At 36.6% G+C, this 25034-nt stretch overlaps 1 protein-coding gene across 1 annotated transcript in view; it reads right to left on the reverse strand.

Moving 5' to 3' along the window:
- LOC115218419 (transcription factor SOX-5-like) overlaps positions 1 to 21752 on the reverse strand; it is a 34148-nt gene extending 12396 nt beyond the window's left edge. Inside the window, exon 1 of the mRNA XM_029788221.2 lies at positions 21575 to 21752. Within this exon, the coding sequence (XP_029644081.1) occupies positions 21575 to 21689 (115 nt within the window). The 5' untranslated portion in view covers positions 21690 to 21752. The remainder of the gene's footprint in view (positions 1 to 21574) is intronic.
- Between the last annotated feature and the right edge of the window lie 3282 nt (positions 21753 to 25034).

Consider the following 25034-nt stretch of genomic DNA (forward strand, 5'->3'; position numbering starts at 1 on the left):
CAAGAAGAAAAACAACAACTCTTTTGACACCCCTAAAAATCAACATCACTGGATCACCACTGCCACCACCACCACCTTCACAACCACCACTGTCATCATGATAATTAAGACGAATCAAAGATCTCCCTAGCAGATATCCTGTTCAGGAAAGTGTGTATAAAAGTTTTCCTTTCTGCTTGTTTAGGCACAATGAAAGGCCGACTCAGTAGGGTAGCGTTGATGTTTTGCAGGGAGTTTGGACATAGATATTTGGGAGTGGGGGGAATCATGAAGTCAGAGCCGAAGAAAGATTTATAATAACGGGTAACAGCGGCAGCAAGGAAGGAAACGATATAAGAATAACAACAACAACAACGACAGCCGCAAGTGGAAGATAACAAATGTATAGATGTGTGAGTGAACAGATGTATGTGTGTGTGTGTGTGTGTGTTATATGTACTTATATATTTATTCATATTTGGCTTTATGCTTATATTCACTAAAAGGCTTATGCTGTGTGATTATAATATATATTATATATATATATATATATATATATATATATATATATAGATGTCTGTGCCTACTTCTATATAATATATCAGTTGCTTCCTCCAAATCCATATCATTTGGATTTCTCTTACAGTAACTCTTCATGCTATTGGCCTTGCTCTGGATAAAGAATTCAAAGTTTAAGTTTTGAGTGTAGAAACCACATAGTGATGTGGTTTCTACACTGAGCATAGCCTGCTCCCACCTATCATCTGTGTTGTGTGTGTGTGTGTGTGTATATACTCCAGTAATGTAACTGCATGTGGACACACACACACACATATATGACTGGCTTCTTTCAGTTTCTGCCTACCAAATCCGTTCACAAGGCTTTGGTTGGTCTGAGGCTGTAGTAGAAGACATTTGGCCAAGATGCCATGCAGTGGGACTGAACCCGGAAACATGTGGTTGGGAAGCAAGCTTTTTACCACACAGCAACTCCTGCGCATATGTATGTGTGTGCATGCACGCGCACATGGCTCTACTTAATCACACAACAAAGCTCCAAGCCCATATATATATTCATACATACATATATATACACACACCCACAAACATGTTAAACATATTAAGGGGATCTTAAAGGGAGGACTATAGATCATAGACATCTTTAAAGTTGTCCCATGAAACCTGGGCCCTTTGACACACACACTAGCAGACAGAGCAATAACTCCTTAACTAATTGCCCAACCAAACACCCAGTCAAGAGCTTGACCCTCCTTGTATCACAGCACTTATTTCTGCTCCCTTTCTTTTTTTATTTCCTCTGTTTTTACTTTCATTTCTTTCTGTACATCACATCATAGTGCCAATAATGGCAGGTGCCAACAAGGGAATGCAAATGACCACGATAATGGTAACAACAACACTGATGATGAGGACAATGCTGACAACGATGGTGATCATAATGATAACGATGAAGAATAGCCGCAGTGGAGGTGATGGCAGTAGCGGTGGTAGTAGTAGTTCTGAGAGCGAAACTCATTCTCCTTACCTCCAGAATAACAACAATAACATTAACTAACAACAGCAGCAGCAACAACAAGAACAAGTTAACTAGAGCAGTGGGAAATCTTATTAGAGACAAGAAAAACATATGCCAAATTACTCTATCTTAAAAACCAGATCTTCACTGACTAAACACCACCCCTACGCTGCCAAAAATGGGGGGTTGTGGCAAAGAGAGGGCAAGGAGGAGGACTTTGATTAATGGTGGTTGCAAGAGTAGGGGCCCCTGTAAGGAGGTATAGAGTGTATGTGAGACTCTGTGTGTGTGTGTGTTTGTGTAGGGGATAAAGAGGTGGTGCTGGTGTGTACCGGGTGGTGGGGGTGGGGGGAAATTGAGCAACGGCAATTTACTTTGGCTTGTTGAGCAGATATGATTATCTCTTTTTGCAACTATATAAAAGTACAAACCCAAACACACACACACACACACATACATGTATGTATATATATGGCCTCTGACACACACTCAAATGTATGCATGTCAGTCAATATATATCTTTGGATATATATGTTTATACACATACATATTTACTTATATATACATAGGAGTATATATATATATATATATATTTACTCACACATGGGTATATATATATATATATATATATAAATATATGCATACATACATATAAATATATACATACATACATATAAATATATACATACATACATATAAATATATACATATAAATATATACATACATACATATAAATATATACATACATACATATAAATATATACATACATATATATATATATATATATGTTACCAACCAACAAACAAATGTTCAGAGTTGATATATATAAACTTAAACATACATATATACATGCTTGTACACGCATTCTTTATGTGTATATATTCTTATGTATACATACATGTGTGTATGTGCAGTTAGCCTTCCTTATTATCAATAAGCAACTTCCTTGCTACTATCTTCCCTATTTGTCTTCCTCCCTCATTCTTCAACTCTTCCTCCATCCACCAGCCTCCCCCAACCGCCGACCCTCCCAAATGCCGGAAGTTTCTGGAAGCCCAGGAGCTGATTTTTATCTCTTGAAACACACACAAAAAAGTCATTTATGTAAAAATATGATGTTGACAAAAAATACATTAACTCTCCGTGTTACTGCAGGGGATGTGTGTGGAAAGTGTGCGTGCATGCATGGATATCAGTGTGTGTGTGTGTGTGTGTTTGCTTGCATATGTCTGTGTGTTGCTGAACCAGCGCCAAAGAAAACATCACTAAAGGCCCACATCTGAGCAAGAAAAAAAAAAGAAAAGTTTTTTAAGAAACAGAATATAAAGAAAGAGAACCCTGCATTCTGCTTTGCTATTATAAAGATTACAGTCTGAGGTTTAACTGATTTCACTGTTTGTTATTATAGAATATTTACGAAGAATATTTCTGCTCAAGACTGAATAATGGTGATGGAATTAATGGATTAATGGTTGAGTGCATTAACACTATACATTAGATTTTAATCTATTGTAAGGGTCCCTTTTGCATGCATGTAGAGAAGTTTTCCTTATAGTAAGTTCTGCAGCTCATTGCTGTGGTCAGTGATACAAAGCTCCGATGTTGAACATATGGGGTAAAATGAAATTCTAATATTTACTGGTCAGAAAAGGACTGAATACCAGATCATTTGAAAACGTTGCCTGTGATAATCCACAAGGATGATGTCTATATGGGCAGAGATTATAGTTCATACTTATCCCCAGGCCAACCCTCATTAAGCAGCCCTATGGTGAAAGGCATGTTAGCCACAACATCCCATCGAGTTTCCACTCAATGCATTGTGGACTTCTAAAGATGCTTTGGTTTGAATTGAAGAAGAGACTTGGCTATTATTTCTAGCAGTTTAATCAATCAGGAAGAAAACCCATTGTTGGTTCATGTCTTCACTGAGGTATCAAGAATAAATAGGAAATCATTGGAAAAAATTTAAAATTCACCTGGCATTGTACTCCATCCTTGTTATTTGTTGAATATCACAAACCAGATTTTAACACTTTTGTTACCAAATTTATATTGAAAAATATTACATTTGTTTCAATTACTTTCCGCCGCCCTAACCACTGGGCCATTGCGCCTCCACATATATACACACCAAACAACACATCCAGAAATTGTTTCATTTGGAACAGATTAACATGAAATTTTGATGGAACGTTTCAATTTAGATCTCTTTAAAGTTGGAATTTGGAACTGTAGTACCAAAAGGCAGTACTGGGCAGTGTAGAAAGGTTGGGAATCACAGTCCTGCTCAGAGATGGAGGTCTTTAGTGGTGCTCCAACAGTCTTTGAGATGTTCTATAAGAATAAATTCCATTTGAGGTAATATCAAACCTCACTGGTTATGTGGTGAGCAGTTAATAGCAGTGATATATTAGGGGATATCGTTATTCAGATTACTGATGATGGCTAAAATAATAAACAGAACAAACATGATATTTGATATCTTTGTTCTACCTCTTTTTGTTAGTTAAAGACTGCTTGATCTGTCTTTGGTCATTATTCACTGATATATATATATATATAAGAAATCCTCTCATTTAACAGAGGAGAAGGCTTGGTTTGAACTTTGGAAGCTGTCAGCTGGACAAGCATAATCAAATTGTTTATTTTTAATAACATCAAAAGACCTCTGAGTGAAGTCTTTTTATTTTCATGTTGTGTTAAAAAAAGAATTAAATAAATTATGAAAAAAAAAAGTTAGACAAAAAAAGAATTTGCCAGAAATTGCAACCCATTTGTGTTGAACAGCTGGCTTCATTAAAACAAAAGGGAAATGTAAAGTTACACACAAACACACACAGTGTATAAGAAAAACTCTTCAAAGGGAGAGAGAGAGTGTGTTAGAGAAGTGTTTATGTCATAGATTGTGTAGACAGCCTTTTATCAACGTGGATAAGGCAAAACTTACCTCATACACACATAAATATATATTTATATATATACTCACACACACACACATATATATACTTATATTTACATACACACATATGTAATTCTAAAGAAACGGTAAAAAATAAACTTAGGAAAAAAACAAATTCCAACAAAACACCTAAAAGTAACAAGACCAGCATAGTTAACAATATCTTTGGGAAGAACTCAGAAATGACTGCACCACCAAAATATATATTTCTTTATTGCCCACAAGGGGCTAAACATAGAGGGGACAAACAAGGGATTAAGTCGTTTACATCGACTCCAGTGCGTAACTGGTACTTAATTTATCGACCCCGTTAGGATGAAAGGCAAAGTCGACCTCGGCGGAATTTGAACTCACAACGTAACGACAGACGAAATACGGCTACGCATTTCGCCTGGCGTGCTAACGTTTCTGCCAGCTGCACCACCAAAATATAATAGACATGCACAACTTGGTATATCCTTCCAATACCAACCCAGCCAAGATACTGATCTAGTTCTATCACAAATAGCCTTTCAAAGTGGCATTTAAAATACGACCTCTGATCTACTATATTATTGAAGAATCAATCACATCACCAGGGTAAAGGGCATATCTCATAACCTCTGAGATTAACGGAAGGGAGGAAAATAAGCGGGATTCTGGGTTGAATAATTGTGGATTCTGTTAAAGAAATTAAAAGAGGAGGTGTTGGCTTTACAATGATAACCTATTAGAGACCAAGGACAGACAAGGCTTTAGGTGAAGACTTGGACATATGAGAGAAAGAGGATATAGAAATGTGAATGAATATGTATGTGTGTGTGTGTATATATATATACACATACATACAGCTTTACATAGGTGTATACATGTTTTAACTGCACTGATTAGTAACTGTTGCACTTGCAACCCTCCTATAATACTGGTGCCGTTTCTTCAATATCCTTCAATTCAACTGTTTAAAGTTTTTTTTTATTTAGCTACTCTACCTGGTATGATGTAGTGTCGTTCGTTAAGTTAGACACGAACTATCTTCAATTCAAGTTTTTATTGGATAATCACTTATAGTGTGTGTGTGTGTGTGTATATATATATATATATATATATACGCACACACACACGTGACAAGATACCGATGAGGTGAAATGCATGATTACATAATGTCTCTACTTGTTATATAATTCTTTTGGCATTTTACTGAAACACGTGTTTGTTGTATAAAGCCAAATAAGAACATAGGCTTGAAACATCAAAGACTTTTCCATTTTTCCTGAGCATCAAACTAATACACCTGCTTGTTGTTCCTTTACCCGTTTCCTTCTTTTGTTTTCTGTAAATTTGAACTTATATACTTTTTTACAATACATATTAATTAACTTTTTACAAGGAAATGGTTGATTGTAATTTGGGAATTTCAGCTTGTTTGTTCTCCTCAAACAGAGTGATAAAAGCAAGCAATCAGAAACTTCAGAGTTACTATCAACCTTTCCCTTGTAAAGACTAACACACACAGACGTGAGTAAGTGCATAAATGCAAAACAAGGTGGAAAAATAGTACTCGAATACTGAAGGTAGAGTAATATACTTTTTTTTTTATTAAAGTCTTGATCACGACTGTCTTAGGAATGGGAACGTGAAACTCTAAGTAACAGTTTTTGTGATGTTTTTGCGATTTTAATAAAAAAATAAGTATATATATATATATATATGTGTGTGTGTATGTAAAATTTGTGATGATGAAATCTGCTGGAGTTTGAAGTCTCAAATCTCACCAGTGGCAGCAACAACAATAACAGCAACAACAATGATGACAATAGCAAGAGCAACAGCAGCAGTATTTAATAACTGTTTATAGTATAATTTCATTTTGAATAAACAATTTTGCTTTGCAGAACGTCTTTTGTATGATAAAGTACATCCGGTTATTCCAAAAGTTCTCCACTGCTTATTCTTCTAGTCCTCAATGTGATGATGTAAACGTTTCTTACTCTTTTTTTTTTTGGTTTTTCAACGTAAAAAAAGGGAGGAAATGAAATTGGCCGTTCGCACACAACTCTGCTCTTCCCCCCCCCCCGCTTTTTCTCTTTCATTTTTACTTTTGCCACGAGGGGTAAGCATTGAGATGAAGTGGTTGGTGGGGGTGGCAAATTTATAAAGAACTATGCTTCCTGTTATATTAGGGTGGCAATTCTCTCCTAACCTCCATTCCCCAATCCCCAAACTATCCCCACCCCACCACCACCTCACTATTTAACTCAGCTGTCCTTAAGATGAACCAGCAAAACTATGGATGTTAGTATTGGAAACAACATAAGGTGATTTTGTGTGCATGTGAATGTATGCATGTATATACATATATATATATAAAGCTGCTAAAGTTCAGTCCTGAGTTATATAAATTTATAGAGCCAGTTTCCTGGTTTTTGTGGTGTATATACTACCCCCTGGATGGGATGCCGGTCCATCGCAGGGACATTGGCTTTTGCCAGCTGAGTGGACCAGAGCAACATGAAGTGAAATGTTTTGTGGAAAAATACAATGCATCACCCGGTCCAGGAATTGAAACCACAATCTTATGATCATCAGTGCAACACCCTAACCACTAAGCCACGTGCTTATGCTTTAAAAGGGGTTATGATTCCAAGGTTGAAGATTGTGCAATAGTCAAGAATCCAAAAGCTGCGATAACCATAAAGAAGGCTTCCGTTTCTTAGTAATCTTTTAATCTAAAGCATGGGATCAGAGTAAAGCTTACATTTAAAGATAAGCTGTTATTTGAAGTTTAACTTTGATAAAACTAGATAATATTTAATAAATAAAGATTTCAATTTTTTTCTTTCTTTTTTTTTTTTTATCTAAGTATGGAACAGGGAGAAGTTTGTTATAGAAAACTGAAACAGCTACTGTTTTTACACTAATTCTAAAACCTCTACCAATTCACTCTACCACCCATCTTTACCATCACCACAGGAAAATAGCAAAGAAGTTGATTCTTGGAATCATTTGACATTACAAAAACAGAAGGAACTACAAAATAATTCCTGGTACTTTGTCTACCCAGTTATTTTAACCATTTTGGTTAGATCACTTGAATACTTTCTTGCCTTCTTTGAAACAAACTTTCTCTTTTAAAATGATCTGAATTGAAATCCTTCATTAAGATTTCGTATTAATTTATGTTCCAAAACAAGTTATTTTACTGAATTCCTAATCATTTTTATTCTGTTTCTAATATCCATTCTTTGGTTCAAAACTGAACGAGGAAATATTGATTTGCATTTTCTGGACTAATGCACAAAGACTGTCACATATCTTGTCAATGTATTTTAGACGAGAGCTGTGAGAAGAGGGGATAAGTTCCTTAATGGCACAGGGGCATAAATTAAATAAAATAAAGTGTGGAAGGTATGTGTGTGTGTGGGGGGAATAGCTTCAAGTGAGAATGCAACTTGGTTACAAATCCAGCAACTTGCAGAGGAATAAATGCTTTACTTTTATAGAAATGAAATAAATAAGTAAATAAATAAAATAAAATAAACCAAGCCCACCCTACCCAACCCCTAATACAAAAATAAAAAAAATAAAATAAAATGAACATTTCAGTGGCTGAATTTGAAGATTTTTTTTCTAAAAATTTCAATAAATCAGACTCAATCTTTCATTTTTTACAGAAAAATTGGAATTTAGCATCAAGGCAGAATTTCTTTCCATGTACACACACACACATGCACATATAGACATAAATTCACATGCATAGACACACGCAAACATGCATACTTATCTTAATGTAATAAAATATAGTTATTAAATGAGTTTTTCTTTAAAAAAAGTAAGAAACTCTGAACTATTAAAAAAATTGAAATTTCTAAAAAAAAAAAAGATTCCAAGAATAAGTATCTGAGGAATACATGAAATGGAAACTAAAGTCAGATAGGAATGGCACATTGGAAGATTCATTTAGACAAGAAAACCCAAAGACAAAAAGGGAAAAAAAAGTATTCTCTCAGGTGTTCCAGAGCATCAGAGCTGATCAGCGACAAGAGGGGGGGGGGAGGAGAAAAAAATGGTCAGTTGAGGCCATGAATGGAATGTCACAATGTTGTAAACATTATAGAGAAGGAAGTTTATTGCTTACAGATTATATTAAAACACTTAGTGGGTGGTGAAGTGTGGGAACATGCAAAATGAAAAAAAAAAAAGAAATCAAATCAAACATGGAAGGAATGCATATCTACCTACCTATATCTGTGGATTCTAAATACCCAGATATGTAAGTATTTAGAAGATTGAAAAAGGTAGAACCATATATATAAATCATATTACAAGCCACTGGTTTAAATTGATATTAATTGTTTAATATTAATTTCTACCCTCATTATTTAATTTATATATATATATATATATATATATATATACAGGCACAGGAGTGGCTGTGTATATATATATATATATATATACAGGCACAGGAGTGGCTGTGTGGTAAGTAGCTTGCTTACCAACCACATGGTTCTGGGTTCAGTCCCACTGCATGGTACCTTGGGCAAGTGTCTTTTACTTTAGCCTTGGGCCAACCAAAGCCTTGTGAGTGGATATGGTAGACATTGCTTGACAACCGAAGCTGGTGTGTTTACGTCTCCGTAACTTAGTGGTTCAGCAAAAGAGACAGATAGAACAAGTACTAGGCTTACAAAGAATAAGTCCTGGGGTCGATTTGCTCGACTAAAAGGCGGTGCTCCAGCATGGCCACAGTCAAATGACATATAATTTTCAGTTGTAATAGAGACAATTTTACATCAATCTGATGGATTACTCAATACTTTTGCAGAGTACAAATTTATCATATAGTGACTTCGAAGTTCCAGCCTGCTAAGCCATTGTTAATCTACAATACATTAGAGTTAATCTTGCTTTTATATAGTCTCTGCCGAGTTAACTCCAATGCATCGCAGACCAATGATGGATCAGTTGGCTCAAAGCTTTGGAGTCACTGTCATGAGCATTCTTGCTTAAGAGTAATGAATACACACACACATAGAGGAATGTATATATATATATATATATATATATACATACATACATACACAAATGCATATGTTTGTTCCACTATGTATGTATGTATCTACATAAATACCACTAAAGACAGGTTTTATATTTCAATCACTTAAAGATATGAAGGTTGATAAAAAAAAACCCCTTCAAAAAACTTTCAACTCCTTTCTCAGCCACTAGGTGGAATATAAAATACAATATCTGTACATATATAGCAAATGCCTATATAAACACATCAATAAATAAGAGGGTATATATATGTATCAGTTTATTATACATATATTTATATACAAATGTATGTGCATGTGTATGCATGATATATATATATATATATATATGTGTATGTGTGTGTGTGTGTGTGCTAATCTACCTATCTATAAGTATCTGAGTGTGTAAGTATATGTGTTTGATAAACATTTTAAAGAGTATGTATATACCTATGTGTGTGTGTGTGTGTACATATATATATATAATATATCCCCAAGCATAAATAGGATTGTGTCCATACATGCATGTGTGTGTGTGTGTGTGTATACATACATATATATATTTATATATATATATATATACATATATGTGTAGACAATTCTATTTATGCTTAGAAACACATGTATATTATACATACATAATATATATATATATTATATATATATATATATATATATATATATATATATATATATACATTATATATATAAGTTGAGTATATATGTATAAGTATGTTTGTCTTTATTCTCTGGTGTTAAATGCTCTCATATTTATTTATTTATGTAATATATTTATTAAATCATCATCATCATCATCACCATCATAGACATGATGATAATGATGATGTGGTTTTTCTCCTCCACTTAGTGAAGCACGCTTAAATCACGAAGAGAAAAAAAAAATCTAAAAATTAACAAGGAAAACACAAAACATGTTTTTTTTGATTTAGCATGTTTTTAACAAAATCATATCAAACAACAACAACAACAACAGCAGTAGCACCACCACCGCCAACAACAACACAACAACAACAACAACAACAACACAATTAACATATAAAATACGGAGATAAATCGAAATAAAAGGGGAAGCTAGCCATAAATAATAAGTTGTTGTCTACAGGGATTTAGAAATATATTGATTTGGTTTAATTTTAAATGGCAGAGATGTTTGGTATGTAATATAGACAGGACTACCATCTACGGAATCTGAAGATGGATATAGGTATGTGTGTGGAGGGAAGGAGTAATTTAAAATGAACAGCAACAAAGAACACATACATTTGCGCTGGGGTGGGGGATGGGGTGAAAGAGGGATATATAATTGAGTGTTGCCCCTATTTAAGAAATAAGATTGAGTGCTCTGTTACAATAAGGGTATATTATTTTATTTTATTTTTATCTTTTAGGTGCAGGTGTGGTTGTGTGGTAAGAAGCTTGCTTCCCAACCACAGGGTTCCAGGTTCAGTCACACTACGTGGCACCTTGGGCAAATAACCTCAGGATGTGTGTGTGTGTGTGTGTGTGTGAAGTGAATGGTGCTAGGAAGGGCATCCAGCCAAAAATGGTAACCATATTGGAAGTGAGGCTGGTTTAAGACATGCTTCACCAACCCATTCAGTTTTGTCAAACTGTCCTACCAATTCCAGTATGGAAAGTAGTCATGAAGTGTTGCACTCACAGACTTCCTCGCCAATTCTTTACACTTGGCTCATTTGCAGGAACCATGTTGAGAATAACTATGCACAGGGTTTGATTAACATTAAGACCAGGTATAATTTTAATTTTGCAGAATCAGTTGTGGCATTTTTACAAAATATGTGACCATATCAATGTATATTAATGCCAGTTTTGTGGAAAGAAAATATATGAGAAAAAGAAAAAGTTAAAGAAAATGCGAATCAGAAAATTACAAAATCTTGGCTATTTTACAATGTAATTTGACAGAAGAAATAATTGACTGCTCAGAATTTACTACAATTATATAGTAACCTGAAAAATTTTATATTTTTCTATAAAAAAACAACACAAACACACACACACACACACACAAAGAAAAATTCCCAAAACTTGAATTTGTTAACCCTTCTGTTGCCCATACTTCCTATTTCAATTAATTTTGTTTTTATGAAGCTTGTATTTGGAACATGAATTAACATGCAATTTCGGAGGGCATTTTTAATTTAAAACAAGATATATTTCATACTAATCAGAAACGGTAAGCTACATTCTTCAGCTTCCTTTAACCCTTTTGTTGCCATATTCCTTCTGAAATATATTGCCTTTATTTCAGTTCCGTTTTGAAGACAACAAAGAATGCAGTTGAGTACTGTGGTTGATGGAATCAACTAAGCCTGCTTTCCCCTCAAAACTGCAAACCCTGTACCTCAAACCAGAAACTATTTACATATTAAACAGTCAACTACACACACACACGCTAATTATAAAGAACTATTTAATTTTAGTACGTGGGTGCAAGCCCAAAGCCCTCAGTCTATCTTGCAATGCTTCAATTGTTGATGAGATGAAATATAATGGAACGAAATAAAATTAAGAAATTTAAAACAACACACAAAAAGTAAATAATAATAATTAGATAAATAAATAAATAAATAAATAAATCTTTTCTTTTTCTTCCTTAAATTTATATATATTTCTTTAAAATAATATCAGAAGACATATTTCACTATTGATTTCTTCATCTTTCTGCCCCAACCACATCAAATCACACCACTTAAAAAAAAAAAAATCTACAAAACAAAACAAAAAGGACAGGAAAAATGTAAGTTGCTGTGATTTCTATTGGTTAATCAGGCAAACAAAAGCCGTGGGGTCAAGGACATAAGTTTGCTATAGTGCAAGGAACTATCTGTTTGTGACATTCCACATAATTGGATGGCCACCTGGGGAGGACCCCTGTTGAAATTCAAACCAAATATCAAGCTGTAATTCTTGTGCCAAAAATGTAACACATAGGATCATTTCCCTATTGAAGTTTGTGAAGGAAAAAAAAATAGAGATGATAAAAAGGAAAATGAAAAAAATTCTGTTCTGTTATTAATAGCATTTAATATATTACTCTATATACGATATGTCTGTATATCTATCTGTCCATCCATCTATGTATGTATGTGTGTGTGTGTCCATCTCTGTGCATATACGTGTGTATTGGGTACATAACAAATAATTGCCTTCTCATAAATAATCATATATAAATATACACACACATACACACACACCAAGATATACTTATGTGTAAAATATGTACAAAATCACACTTGAATATACTTGTGTGTGTGTATGAATGTATGCACACACAAACATTTATATATATATATAATATATATATATATATATATATAATATAATATATATATATATATATATATATATAGAGAGAGAGAGAGAGAGAGAGAGAGAGAGAGAGTGTTGGTCAATAGTCACCCGACAGTAAATCAAAATTCCATAAACCCTTAATATTCAATTTTATTTATTCATTCCTGTTATGAATGTTTAATAATTGAACGCTGTGAGTCAAAATCATCGTCTTTTTTTCAACATTTGTCTATTTATTAGCGAAATCTCTTATAAAATAATTTTATCTTAATCTTGGAATTAAATGGTTTTCACTTACTTTTGCCCAACCCTGTATATAAATATAAATATATATATATATATAATATATATATATATATATATATATATATATATATATATATAACGGAAGGTTTACGAAAATAAACAAAAGACGAAGGCAGGTGGAATACAAACAAATAATGTATTAGTATGGCGCTCAGGAATAGAAATAAAACAAGTCTTTTACGTTTCGAGCCTACGCTCTTCGACAGAAAGATACACAGAAAAGAAACAAGGAGAGAAAAAAATTGCATGTAGGGGCTAACGATCCAACATGGCGTTCTGTATATATATATATATATATATATATATATATATATATATATACATACATACATACATACATACATACATACATAATAAGCTTCCACTAATCTCTGCAAAATAATTCAAAACCAGAGTCAACTACAAATCATAATCACATAAATTTCCACTAATTTGCTGAACCAGAAGGTTTATCAAGAATTCATGGCCATGCTGTAGCACCACCCTCTCTAAGGCAATTCGAATGCATTGGTCCCAGTACTATTTTATTGAACTTCCATCATTGCTTTAATACCCACTTTTCCATGCTTGTATGGGTCAGATGGAAATTGTTGAGGCAGCTTTTCTAAAGCTGGATGCCCTTCCTGTCACCCATCCTCACCTGTTTCCAGAAATGCTTCTTCATTTATGACTGGAAAAGAACACCACCACTTGTATGACAGTGATGCTCATTTACAACCATGCCGCTTTCCATGCTGGCATGAGTTAGATAATTCGACTGGAACCAGTAAGCCAGAGAGCTACACTAAGTTCCAGTCTGGTTCAACATGGTTTCTATGGCTGGATGCTCATACACACACACACATATATAAATATTCTCTTATTCTTTTGCTTGTTTCAGTCATTTGACTGTGGCCATGCTGGAGCACTGCCTTTAGTCAAACAAATCGACCCTGGGACTTATTCTTCGTAAGCCTAGTACTTATTCAATTGGTCTCTTTTTGCTGAACTACTAAGTTATGGAGATGTAAACACACCAACATCGGTTGTCAAGCGATGGTGTGGGGATGGGACAAACACACACACAGACATATATACGACAGGCTTCTTTCAGTTTCCGTTGACCAAATTCACTTACAAGGCTTTGGTCGGCCTGAGGCAGTAGCAGAAGTCACTTGCCCAAGGTGCCATGCTGTGGGACTGAACCCAGAACCATGTGGCTAGTAAGCAAGCTTCTTACTATACAGCCACGCCAGCACCTATATATATATATATGTATATATAAATATATACAACAGGCTTCTTTCAGTTTCCATCTACCAAAATACACACACAAGGGCTTGGTCAGTCAGAGGCTTTAGTAGAAGATACTTGCCCAAGATGCTGTACAGTAGGACTGAACTCAAAACCACATGGTTTGGAAGCAAGCTTCTTCTCCATTTAGCCCCACTTGTACCTGACCTCTCCCACTCTCTCTTTCTCTCTTACACACACACTATTGATGTTGATCTCGCAGGCAAGAATTAAGACTAGATATCTCTATCGCCGCCTGCCCCGCCCGCCCCAAAATGTCGATGGTAGTTATTGCATCACATCAACCAACTGGAAAGCAATGACAAAACAAAGACGTATATCTTCCCTTGTAACCCCTCCACCACTCACAGCATACAATGAAAGCACATACTGTTGTATGCAAAGCATTTGGTGTCTGGCACCTTACCATTCCTGCCAATGCCATGTTACTCTTGAAATTATATGTGATAGTGTATATTGTATAGTTGTATAAAACAACTGGGGGGGGGGGAGAAGAGAGAGTGAGAGAGAGAAAGAGGGTGAGAGAGGGAGGAGAAGGAGAGACAGACATTTAAAGATTTTGATTCATTTGGAATTTCAACATTTCCGCTGTAGTGCTGCAGCTGAATGCTGTCTTGCTATTTTCGGCTGTTTAATTCATCTTTTGAATGTCCAATGGAGAAAGGAAAACATGGAAAGACATAGAGAGGGAGAGACATAGAGAGGGAGAGAGAGAGAGAGAGAGAGAGAGAGAGAGAGAGATAGAGAAAGGAAGAGACAAAAACCCAGTCTTAATTGGCAGCATACGAACCATATACATACATATCTTTCTAACTACCTACCTTATATACATATATATTAACATAGTATATATGCTATATATATATATATATATATATATATATATACATCTAGCTTTTATGCATTACATATATACATTTTTGCTTTACCACTACCATATGAGTGTGTGTAACAGCAAATGCTATCACGTTTGTATCTGTGTATGTTTGGTTCACAGCTGAATATGTAAGCCCCATTGTTCAACTGTAGACCTCATCTAAAAATAATATGTCCATTTTTACTATGAACATACTGGCACAAGATTTTCATTATGCATGTGTACACACACACACGTACACACACACATATGCATATGTATACCTACATACACATGTACACAATGTGTGTAGATGTATATAACTCTGTACATGTATCTGCAGACAAAAGCCTGATAGCTGGGTTTTCTCTCTTTGCGTAATTAGAATTGTATGAAGCCTGGTGAAAGAAAGACTTAACAAGCAACAGTTATAAAGCAAACTTATTATCAAAAGCGCTCCAGCTGTGATCACCCTGCCTTACTTTTCAAACATAGTGTGAATGGCACAGCCATAGCCATGTGGTTAAGAAGTTTGTGTCCCAATCACATGGTTTTGGGTTCAACCCCACTGCTTGGCACCTTGGCTAAGTGCCTTCTATTCTTATGGCCTTGCTGAGTAGATTTGGTAGACAGGAACTGAAAAAAGCCTAGTGTGAGTGAATGTTATTCTTTCTCAGTATTCTGTGAAGAATATGGGGAAATATAACCGTTCTTGGAAACAGGCGAGGGTTGGGGACAGGAAAAGTATTTGGCTGCGGAAAATCAGCCTCAGTAAATTTCATCTGACCCTTGCAAACATGGAAGGGTGGACATTAGAGAGAAAAGGCAATGTACCTTAGATTGCATTATTGAATAGGGTCTCCTGACTTTTCTTTAAAATATCACTGATTTAACCAGTTTCTTTTCATTTGAATTTTGGAAGTTTCGACCACTTTTCTCTGCCTAACCCTTTTGATACCAACCCAGATGAAATTAAAATCTTCCGCCAAACCTTAATCACAATTTATGTTCCTAACACTAGCAGAATGATAGATAAATTTAATTTACTAAATTCTTTGTTACATTTAAAATTAATAGAAAGAAACACAGAGCATCTCTACAGAAATAGGGTAGTGAAAGAGTTAAATATATTATTTTTTAGCCCTAGGTTGTCTACAATCCAGCTGACCCATGATTAATACACACACACACACATGAAGACACATATAATACCATGAACTTTGTTTGCAAAAGATATATATATACACACATACACCACAGATATATTCATTTTATATCTATTCATCTATGTATACACATGCACACACATACAAAAATGCTAACTTAGACGCATAATTTCATATAAAAAGATATATATATATACGAACATATTATATGCATATATTATGTACACATATGCGCACACACCACATAGACATATATGTTTATGCATGCTGTATATATATATATACACACACAAATATGTATGACTCTGTGAAAGGCTGGTTTTCCCATCACTGCAGACCAAAGTGGGGAGTATTGTATGCAATTGATGAGAGCAATTAATGATTTGTTTATATAACCACCAAGGGGCCCCCAAGGATGAATGACAGTCTCCCAGGTTGTGGTGGTGGTGCTGCCCACAGAGCGGGGTAGGGACCCTACAGCAAGGAGTGCGGATGATAATAGCAGTACTTTTGTTCTTGTGCCAGCATGGGAGGAAAAAATAAAAATGAATGATGTTAAAACAATGATGACGTCACCTCCACCACCACCACCACCAATGTTGTCAGTGATGTCAAAATTTTTTTTTTATATATATACATATAACAGTGTTTATAGGCTTTGGAGGAACAATATATGTGTGTATACATTACCTTCACAAACATGCTACATATATATATATATATATATATATATATATATATATGCACACACACACTAAAGGCAGCTGAGCAGGATTTAAAGCTGATAGAAACCAAACTCAGAGTCATGCTCTATTACGAATAAGACAATGAGTGTGTCACGATATAAGCAAATGCACCTGAGACAGGGACATGGCGAGAAGGGGTTGCTTATTGGTTGGTTGTCCTGTTAAGTTACAAGACAACCCAACCTATAAGCTGTTGGTTCAAACCATGTTGCTAGCACTCTTAACTCCATAGCAAGTGAGCTGACTTAGCTGTAAATATACCCATGTGAGTGCTGTAATTTGTAGGTTCTTACACCAAAAATTGCTGTATAGCTTATTGGATTAGTGTTCAGTCCAGTCAACTACAGCTGTAAGTATGATCCTGAGACCATGCTATTTGACAGATGACTAACCATGTAGACTAATGATGGGTCGAACTGTAGCTCATGAGCTGAAGTGGGGAGATTTCTAATATATTGGATTTCAGGGTGATTTTCCCTAAAACTCTATAGACACAACAACGAAAGGAAACTTAATGTGGTACAAGGAGATGATGGGCAAAGAACACAAAGAAGTCCAACCCCTCATCAGTTGCCAACCAAATAGCAACACAATTTCGACATCTAGAAATATTCTGGTATCTTTCTTATGATTTGAACCTGAATAATATATTTAATCTGAGATTAGATTGGATACAGGATATACTGACATTTTGTAAGAGAGAAGAAAAAAATGCCCTCACCCACCCTCCATAGGTTTAGTAAAATAAACACTGGTTGTTGCTGTTTAGTCACAAGGCAACCCAAATTAAACAGATGATGGTCATTCCAAATGTGACCATACTGTATTTTTGCAAATTTCAGGATGTAGCCTGTTAGTATTTTTGTCTGATGCTCAAATGATTCTACCAGCTCAACAAACTCCAATCTACATACAGCTAGATATATGACCCTTATAATCCTTAACCACAAAATTGAATGAATAAATACAATAGAAACTATTAATGTAGATGTGGACCTCCCACATCAGACAATGAAACAACCCTAAGTAATTTGGATCTCAATTGGATTTTTTAAAAAATGGTAGCTCTTTTAAAATTCTTCCAGGAATCACTTCCAATCACTATGAAGTCAGGGTGAATACTTGACCTGCTAATAAATAGCAGTCAAATTTCTCAAGCCACACTTTTACATCAGAGAAAAAAAGAAGTATGAATAATGTGGTGTTAGATACATTGTTTCAGAAAAAAAAAGAAAAGTGAATGACAAAGGTTTAAAACAATACCTTTGATCACTGCCTTGTTTTGTTGTTGAACTGAGGGTGAACAACAACAACAACAACAACGGACCAATACTTTCTATCATAAGCCTGTTGGATGTCTGCTGACCCGAGGGTCAGCAGGAACAACAACACTGACCAGCCTTTTGTTTCAATAAAGCAAAGGTTTGGGAGAATTTCTTTGACACTGAAAATGGTAAATAAATTATATGGCAATAGAGAAAGAAAGGTTTTTAGAACTAGCAGGAGGAGGTGGTGGAGCAGTAAAGGATGAGCCCCCCACCCCACCTCGTTGCTAGGGGGAAGGGGAAGAATGAAGGGGGCAGGAACTTTCCTCATTAGTTAGATGTTGAGGTCAAGCAGAGGCTAAATAAAAGATAAAAATTGACCAGACCAGCTGGAATGGTTCAGAGCTGTTGTATTTGCAGGGGGTTAAGATAGGAGGGAGTCAGACAGACACAGTAGGGAAAGGTTAGGGTGGGAGCAGCACGAAAAGGGCAAAGGGATACATTTTTGGACAGTTGTTTTGTGTAAATGAATGTGTGCATGTATATGTGTTTGTGTGTGTGTGGTTGAGATGGGTTAGTAAGGATTGTAGGGTAGGCGACGGCAGCAGCGGTGGTGGTGGTTGTGGTGGGGGCAATTTTTGGTGGGTTTGCATATACAAGATTCTGTAAACAGTAAAACTACCGATCAGGTTTCAGCTGTCCCTAAAGTTCCGGTGGTGGAGGTGGGGCGGGAGAAATAGAACCACTGACTGAAAACAATGAAATAGTGTGTGTGTGAGTATATATATATATATATATGTATAAACAAACGAACCCCACTCGCGTCACAAAATCTGTATCTTTGCAATTAAATACCATTCTCTTACTCTCTCTCACACACCCACAGATATTTTTTAGAACCCAATACCCAATTTAGCGTGTTTTTATTTATACCGATGACCCATAAAAATAGTCATTGCCACTTTTATTGTGGAGGAGAATGGAAGCGGGATGTAGGGGTTGGCCCAACCCTTAGTTTTTTTTCCTCCTCCTCTTAACTAGCTTCTGTTTCTATCTTCTTTGATGGAAGACAGCAGCCTTGCCTTTGCCTTAATAACTCCCTCAGAAATAAAATGAAATAAAAATAAAAAAAATACCTCCCCTCCACCGGCAAGAATTGGAGAGACTAAGTTTGTATGTAAAGCAATTCGCCACGTCGCTTTCATCAAAAGAAAAGCGGATACAAATTTATTAAACTAGCGGCTTTTGTATAGAGGAAATAGCTCGTTTGACATGTCACATCCACAACGTCTTCATCTTTCCACTCCACAGAGATAAATAAACGATGGCAAATCCCTTTTTATGGATTTCTTTACAATAACAACGATTTTTGACAGGTACAACTGGAAATTTAGTTAACCGATTCCTTACGACTGCAAAACCACATTTGAAATTAACATCAAAATACGGAAAAAAAAGTCGCAGAGCTTAAAGGCATTTTACCTGGAACTAACCCTCCCCCACAGTGTATGTCTGGTACTCAACTTCACCTGTCAAAAATCACAGCTGATTCAATCAGTTGCAGAACGTGTTTGGTATTCCACTATATGCCAAATGTCACAGATGGTTGAATATCCCCCCTTCACCCCAGAGTATGTCTGGTATTCCGCTATATCTGCCAACAGCTACAGCTGGTTAAACAGAACCCCTGTATATGCCTATGCTACTCTATATTTGCCGGCGGTCAAGTTCGTTGAATGTACCCCCAGAACATGTCTAGTACTCCACTATATCTGTCAATGGTCCCAGTTGATTGAACCAATACCCAGAACGCGTGTAGGTCACCTATTTGTCTGCCGAGAATTACAGCTGGTTGAATCAGTCCCATATCATGACTGGTACTCCACTAAATCTGTAAACGGTCACAGTTGCTTGAACAGAGTCCCAAACATGTATCCGGTACTCCAATATATCACCTGCCAACGGTTACAGCTGATTGAATCAGCTCCAAACGCCACTGGTAATTACTTTCAGCTACAAAGGCGAGGGAAACTGAGACACAAAAACTTGTTCCTGGTGGAATTTAGTCTTAGATTTAATTTTATTGAAGACATTGAGGAAAAGACGGTCTGCAGCGTATACTGTCAACCGAAAATAGTCCAATAACGAAATGAAAAAAATCTTTAAAAATTAAAATTCTCATTTTGGCGACACAAGGAGCATGCATTATCTGGAAAAGGCTAGCATAGCAAAGCCAAATATTAAAAGAAAACGAAATGATGATCCTGTATATAAATAAACACACACACATACATATAAATATATACACATGTGTATAAACATTTACTTATACAAATTGGTTTTAGAACAGGTAAGAAGTATCGCAACGTTGCGCTATATCGATTGGTGAGATGAAGGGCACGGGGCAGAAAACACTGTCTCACGAGATTCCTCTCATCTAGAAGAGCATTGAAAAACAATCGTGGGTGCTTGTGTGTATAAGTATGTGTGAGTGTGTGCGTGTATATAAGTATGTGTGAATGTGTGTATATGTATACCCACATATATGTAATGTGTCGATACAAAATCCTTTCTACTATAGGCATAAGGCCTAAAATATGGGAATGGGGAACAGTCGATTATATCGACCCCAGTGTTTCACTGGTACTTAATTTATCGATCCCGAAAAGATGAAAGACAGCGATGACCTCAACAGAATTCGATACCCAGAACGTAAAGACGGACGAAATGCCGCGAAGAATTTTACCCGGCGTGCTAACGATTCCGCCATCTCGCAGCCTTTGTATCAATATATAATATATAATATGTATATATATATATATATATATATATATATATGTGTGAATAAATAATACGTCATAAACATACACAAATTTCGTAAATAAAAATATATATCATATATACATCTTATAAATATCTTGTTACACATCTTAAGATATAATTGTATGTGTTATATAATACATATATATATATATGTCGTGTAAATATATACACACATAACATGCACGTTTATACACATACACACACACACACATACACACGTGTGTGTGTGTAAACATGGTAAACGTAGTATAAGTTATAAGATGATTAATTATTTGAGAGAGATATTACCTAGAAGTTCAGGGTAGAAAGACCAGGGAGCCATAATGAGCGAGGGTAGTTGATGGCGGTGCCGTTTCTCTGGGGAACCAGTTTGAATGACATGTGCTGTGGTAGAGACAGGCATCTGTGTGTTGTTGTTGTTGTTGTTGTTCCAGCTTCTTAGAACTAAACCTGTTGATGTTTTGCTATTATCGCTCCTACTGATGCTGCTATTGCTACTGCTGTTGTTGAAGGTGGTGGTGGTGGCTAGTGGAGTTTGTTTTGTAGTACCACCATCCCCTAAGAGGAATAATAGCTGGGCGAGAAAAAGAGAGAGAGAGAGAGTGTGTGTGTGTGTGTGGAAGCGCTTGGAACCAAAAAGAAATGTAAAGAAAAAACCCTCCTGTTCTGTCACACATCCAATGGCTGCCAAGCGGGAGTGATGTTAGTGGTAAAATCGCGATGTGATCTCTCTCTCCCCTCTCTCTCTCTCGACGTCCCACTAACCCTTAAAAAAAACAAAACAAAACAAACCAAAAAAAAAGAAAAAAATAGTAAAAGCGCACAGACCCTCCATCCCTCAAGTCAAATATCAGACCCACCTAACCCAACCCGCCGCTATAACTCGAAGCGGTAGTAGTAGTGGAGGTGGTGGTGCCTTACATGACCAATAAATATATAGTAACGAAGAGGGGAGGGAGGGAGAGAGAGAGAGAAAGAGAGAGAAGGGGGAAGGTACGTAGGGTGGTGGTGGTGGTGGTGGTAAGGCTTTAAGTTTTAACACTTACTCTGGAGTGTGATGAAGTATGTCACCGACGAACAATGAGTTTGAAGGGTGCGGGAGGGGGGAGTTTGGGGGGTGGGGGTGGGATGGTAGGGAAGGGCAGAGATTTAGTGGGTGGGTATGATATGCATTAGTGGGGTGGTTCATAAGTGACACACACACACTATGAAAATTCATGCGCTGATATGTATATATACATACATATATATACACACATATATATATATATACACACACATATATATATATATATATATGTGCATGTATCGAGATATTTGATTATAATACACACATACATACACAGACGACTTGTGCCTCCCACCGTCCCCTAATAAAGGATGTTGACTACGATGACATGGTGACACCCAAGAAGGGTGAAAGGTCAAGTTCACGATAATAATAATAATCCTTTCTACTATAGGCACAAGGCCTGAAATTTGATGGGAGGGAACTAGTCGATTACATCGCTTAATTTATCGATATCGAAAGGATGAAAGGCAAAGTCGACCTCAGCGGAATCTGAACTCAGATCGTAAAGATAGACAAAATGTCGAAAAGCATTTTGCCCGGTGTGCTAATGACTGCCAGCTTGCTGCCTTAATAATAATAATAATAATAATACCACAGATTTGCTTGTCAGTTGTTTGACCTTAACCAGTTGAGCATGTCCCTTAGTGACTGACGATATGTGCATCTCTGATCACGAGCAGAAGTAGTGGGGGAGCATCATAGCCATGTGTTGAGAGGGATTCTTTGGGGTTTGAATAATTCGCCTCAGGAAACATGGGTGTTTCGTTCAACATCCTTAAACGACCCTTATTCAGAGACCTTTTGAGCGGGATGGGTTACTCGACCTGAAGAAAATTCTAACTGGGCCCCACCTGCAAGGTCATGCGCTGTTTATCTTGATATGAGATCACCATGTCGCGCACATATAGTTGTGATGCATGTGCCTGGTGTACCCTTATCAGACGGGTAGTCATGATGGGTATACTGGGCTTCGTATGTTTTACCCCAGTGTCACTTTGATGACATGCACTGCTCTCTCACTCAATAATAATAATAATAATAATAATAATAATAATAATAATAATAATAACTAGTTGTTTAATCCTAGGTCAGGATGCTGGATGAAAAAAGCCTATGATCAACTAAATCGAGAAAGGTCTTCTAGTCACGATCACACACACACATACACGTAAGGGCTACATTATCCAGTGGTTAGTTGTAAATTATGGGGAAGATTTGACTACTGTTTCTGATACGTCTGAAGCGCAGAAGCAACTCTATATAGAAGCCACAAATGAATGGTAAGAAACAGATGAAGCATTGAAGTCGACACCAATTCTTGCTTAATTGATAATCTATTCATTCATATTTATATTATTAATTGTGGAGGCGCAATGGCCCAGTGGTTAGGGCAGCGGACTCGCGGTCATAGGATCGCGGTTTCGATTCCCAGACCGGGCGTTGTGAGTGTTTATTGAGCGAAAACACCTAAAAAGCTCCACGAGGCTCCGGCAGGGATGGTGGTGATCCCTGCTGTACTCTTTCACCACAATTTTCCCTCACTCTTACTTCCTGTTTCTGTTGTACCTGTATTTCAAGGGCCGGCTTGTCACTCTCTGTGTCACGCTGAATATCCCCGAACACCTAAAGCTCCACGAGGCTCCGGCAGGGATGGTGGTGATCCCTGCTGTACTCTTTCACCACAATTTTCCCTCACTCTTACTTCCTGTTTCTGTTGTACCTGTATTTCAAGGGGCCGGCCTTGTCACTCTCTGTGTCACGCTGAATATCCCCGAACACCTAAAGCTCCACGAGGCTCCGGCAGGGATGGTGGTGATCCCTGCTGTACTCTTTCACCACAATTTTCCCTCACTCTTACTTCCTGTTTCTGTTGTACCTGTATTTCAAGGGGCCGGCCTTGTCACTCTCTGTGTCACGCTGAATATCCCCGAACACCTAAAGCTCCACGAGGCTCCGGCAGGGATGGTGGTGATCCCTGCTGTACTCTTTCACCACAATTTTCCCTCACTCTTACTTCCTGTTTCTGTTGTACCTGTATTTCAAGGGGCTGGCCTTGTCACTCTCTGTGTCACGCTGAATATCCCCGAACCCTAAAGCTCCACGAGGCTCCGCAGGGATGGTGGTGATCCCTGCTGTACTCTTTCACCACAATTTTCCCTCACTCTTACTTCCTGTTTCTGTTGTACCTGTATTTCAAGGGGCCGGCCTTGTCACTCTCTGTGTCACGCTGAATATCCCCCGAGAACTACGTTAAGGGTGCACGTGTCTGTTAATTTCACGAGCAGGCTGTTCTGTTGATTCGGATCAACCGGAACCCTCATCGTAACCGACGGAGTGCATCCATATTATTAATCTTGGAAGAAGAAACTGTAGATTCAACCTGGTCGGGATTCGAACTCTGATTTATAAAAACGGTTGGGAGCAAAATCCCACAAAGCATTGCATGAGACTCTCTAGAAATTCTACCACCAACTACCCCCCCCCCCCCTTTTCCATTCCACATAATGTTTTCCTTATTGTTTAGCAACCAACAACAACAGTAACAACAAGAATATTATCGCTTGTTTCAAGAATTACTTAAATTACAATATTGTACGTGTTAGAAAAGATCGCTATCTGTAAGAAGACTACTACTACTACTACTACTAATAATAATAATAATAATAATAATAATAC

This window comes from Octopus sinensis, linkage group LG13, assembly GCF_006345805.1.
Source record: "Octopus sinensis linkage group LG13, ASM634580v1, whole genome shotgun sequence".
Classification (NCBI taxonomy): Eukaryota; Metazoa; Mollusca; class Cephalopoda; order Octopoda; family Octopodidae; genus Octopus; species Octopus sinensis.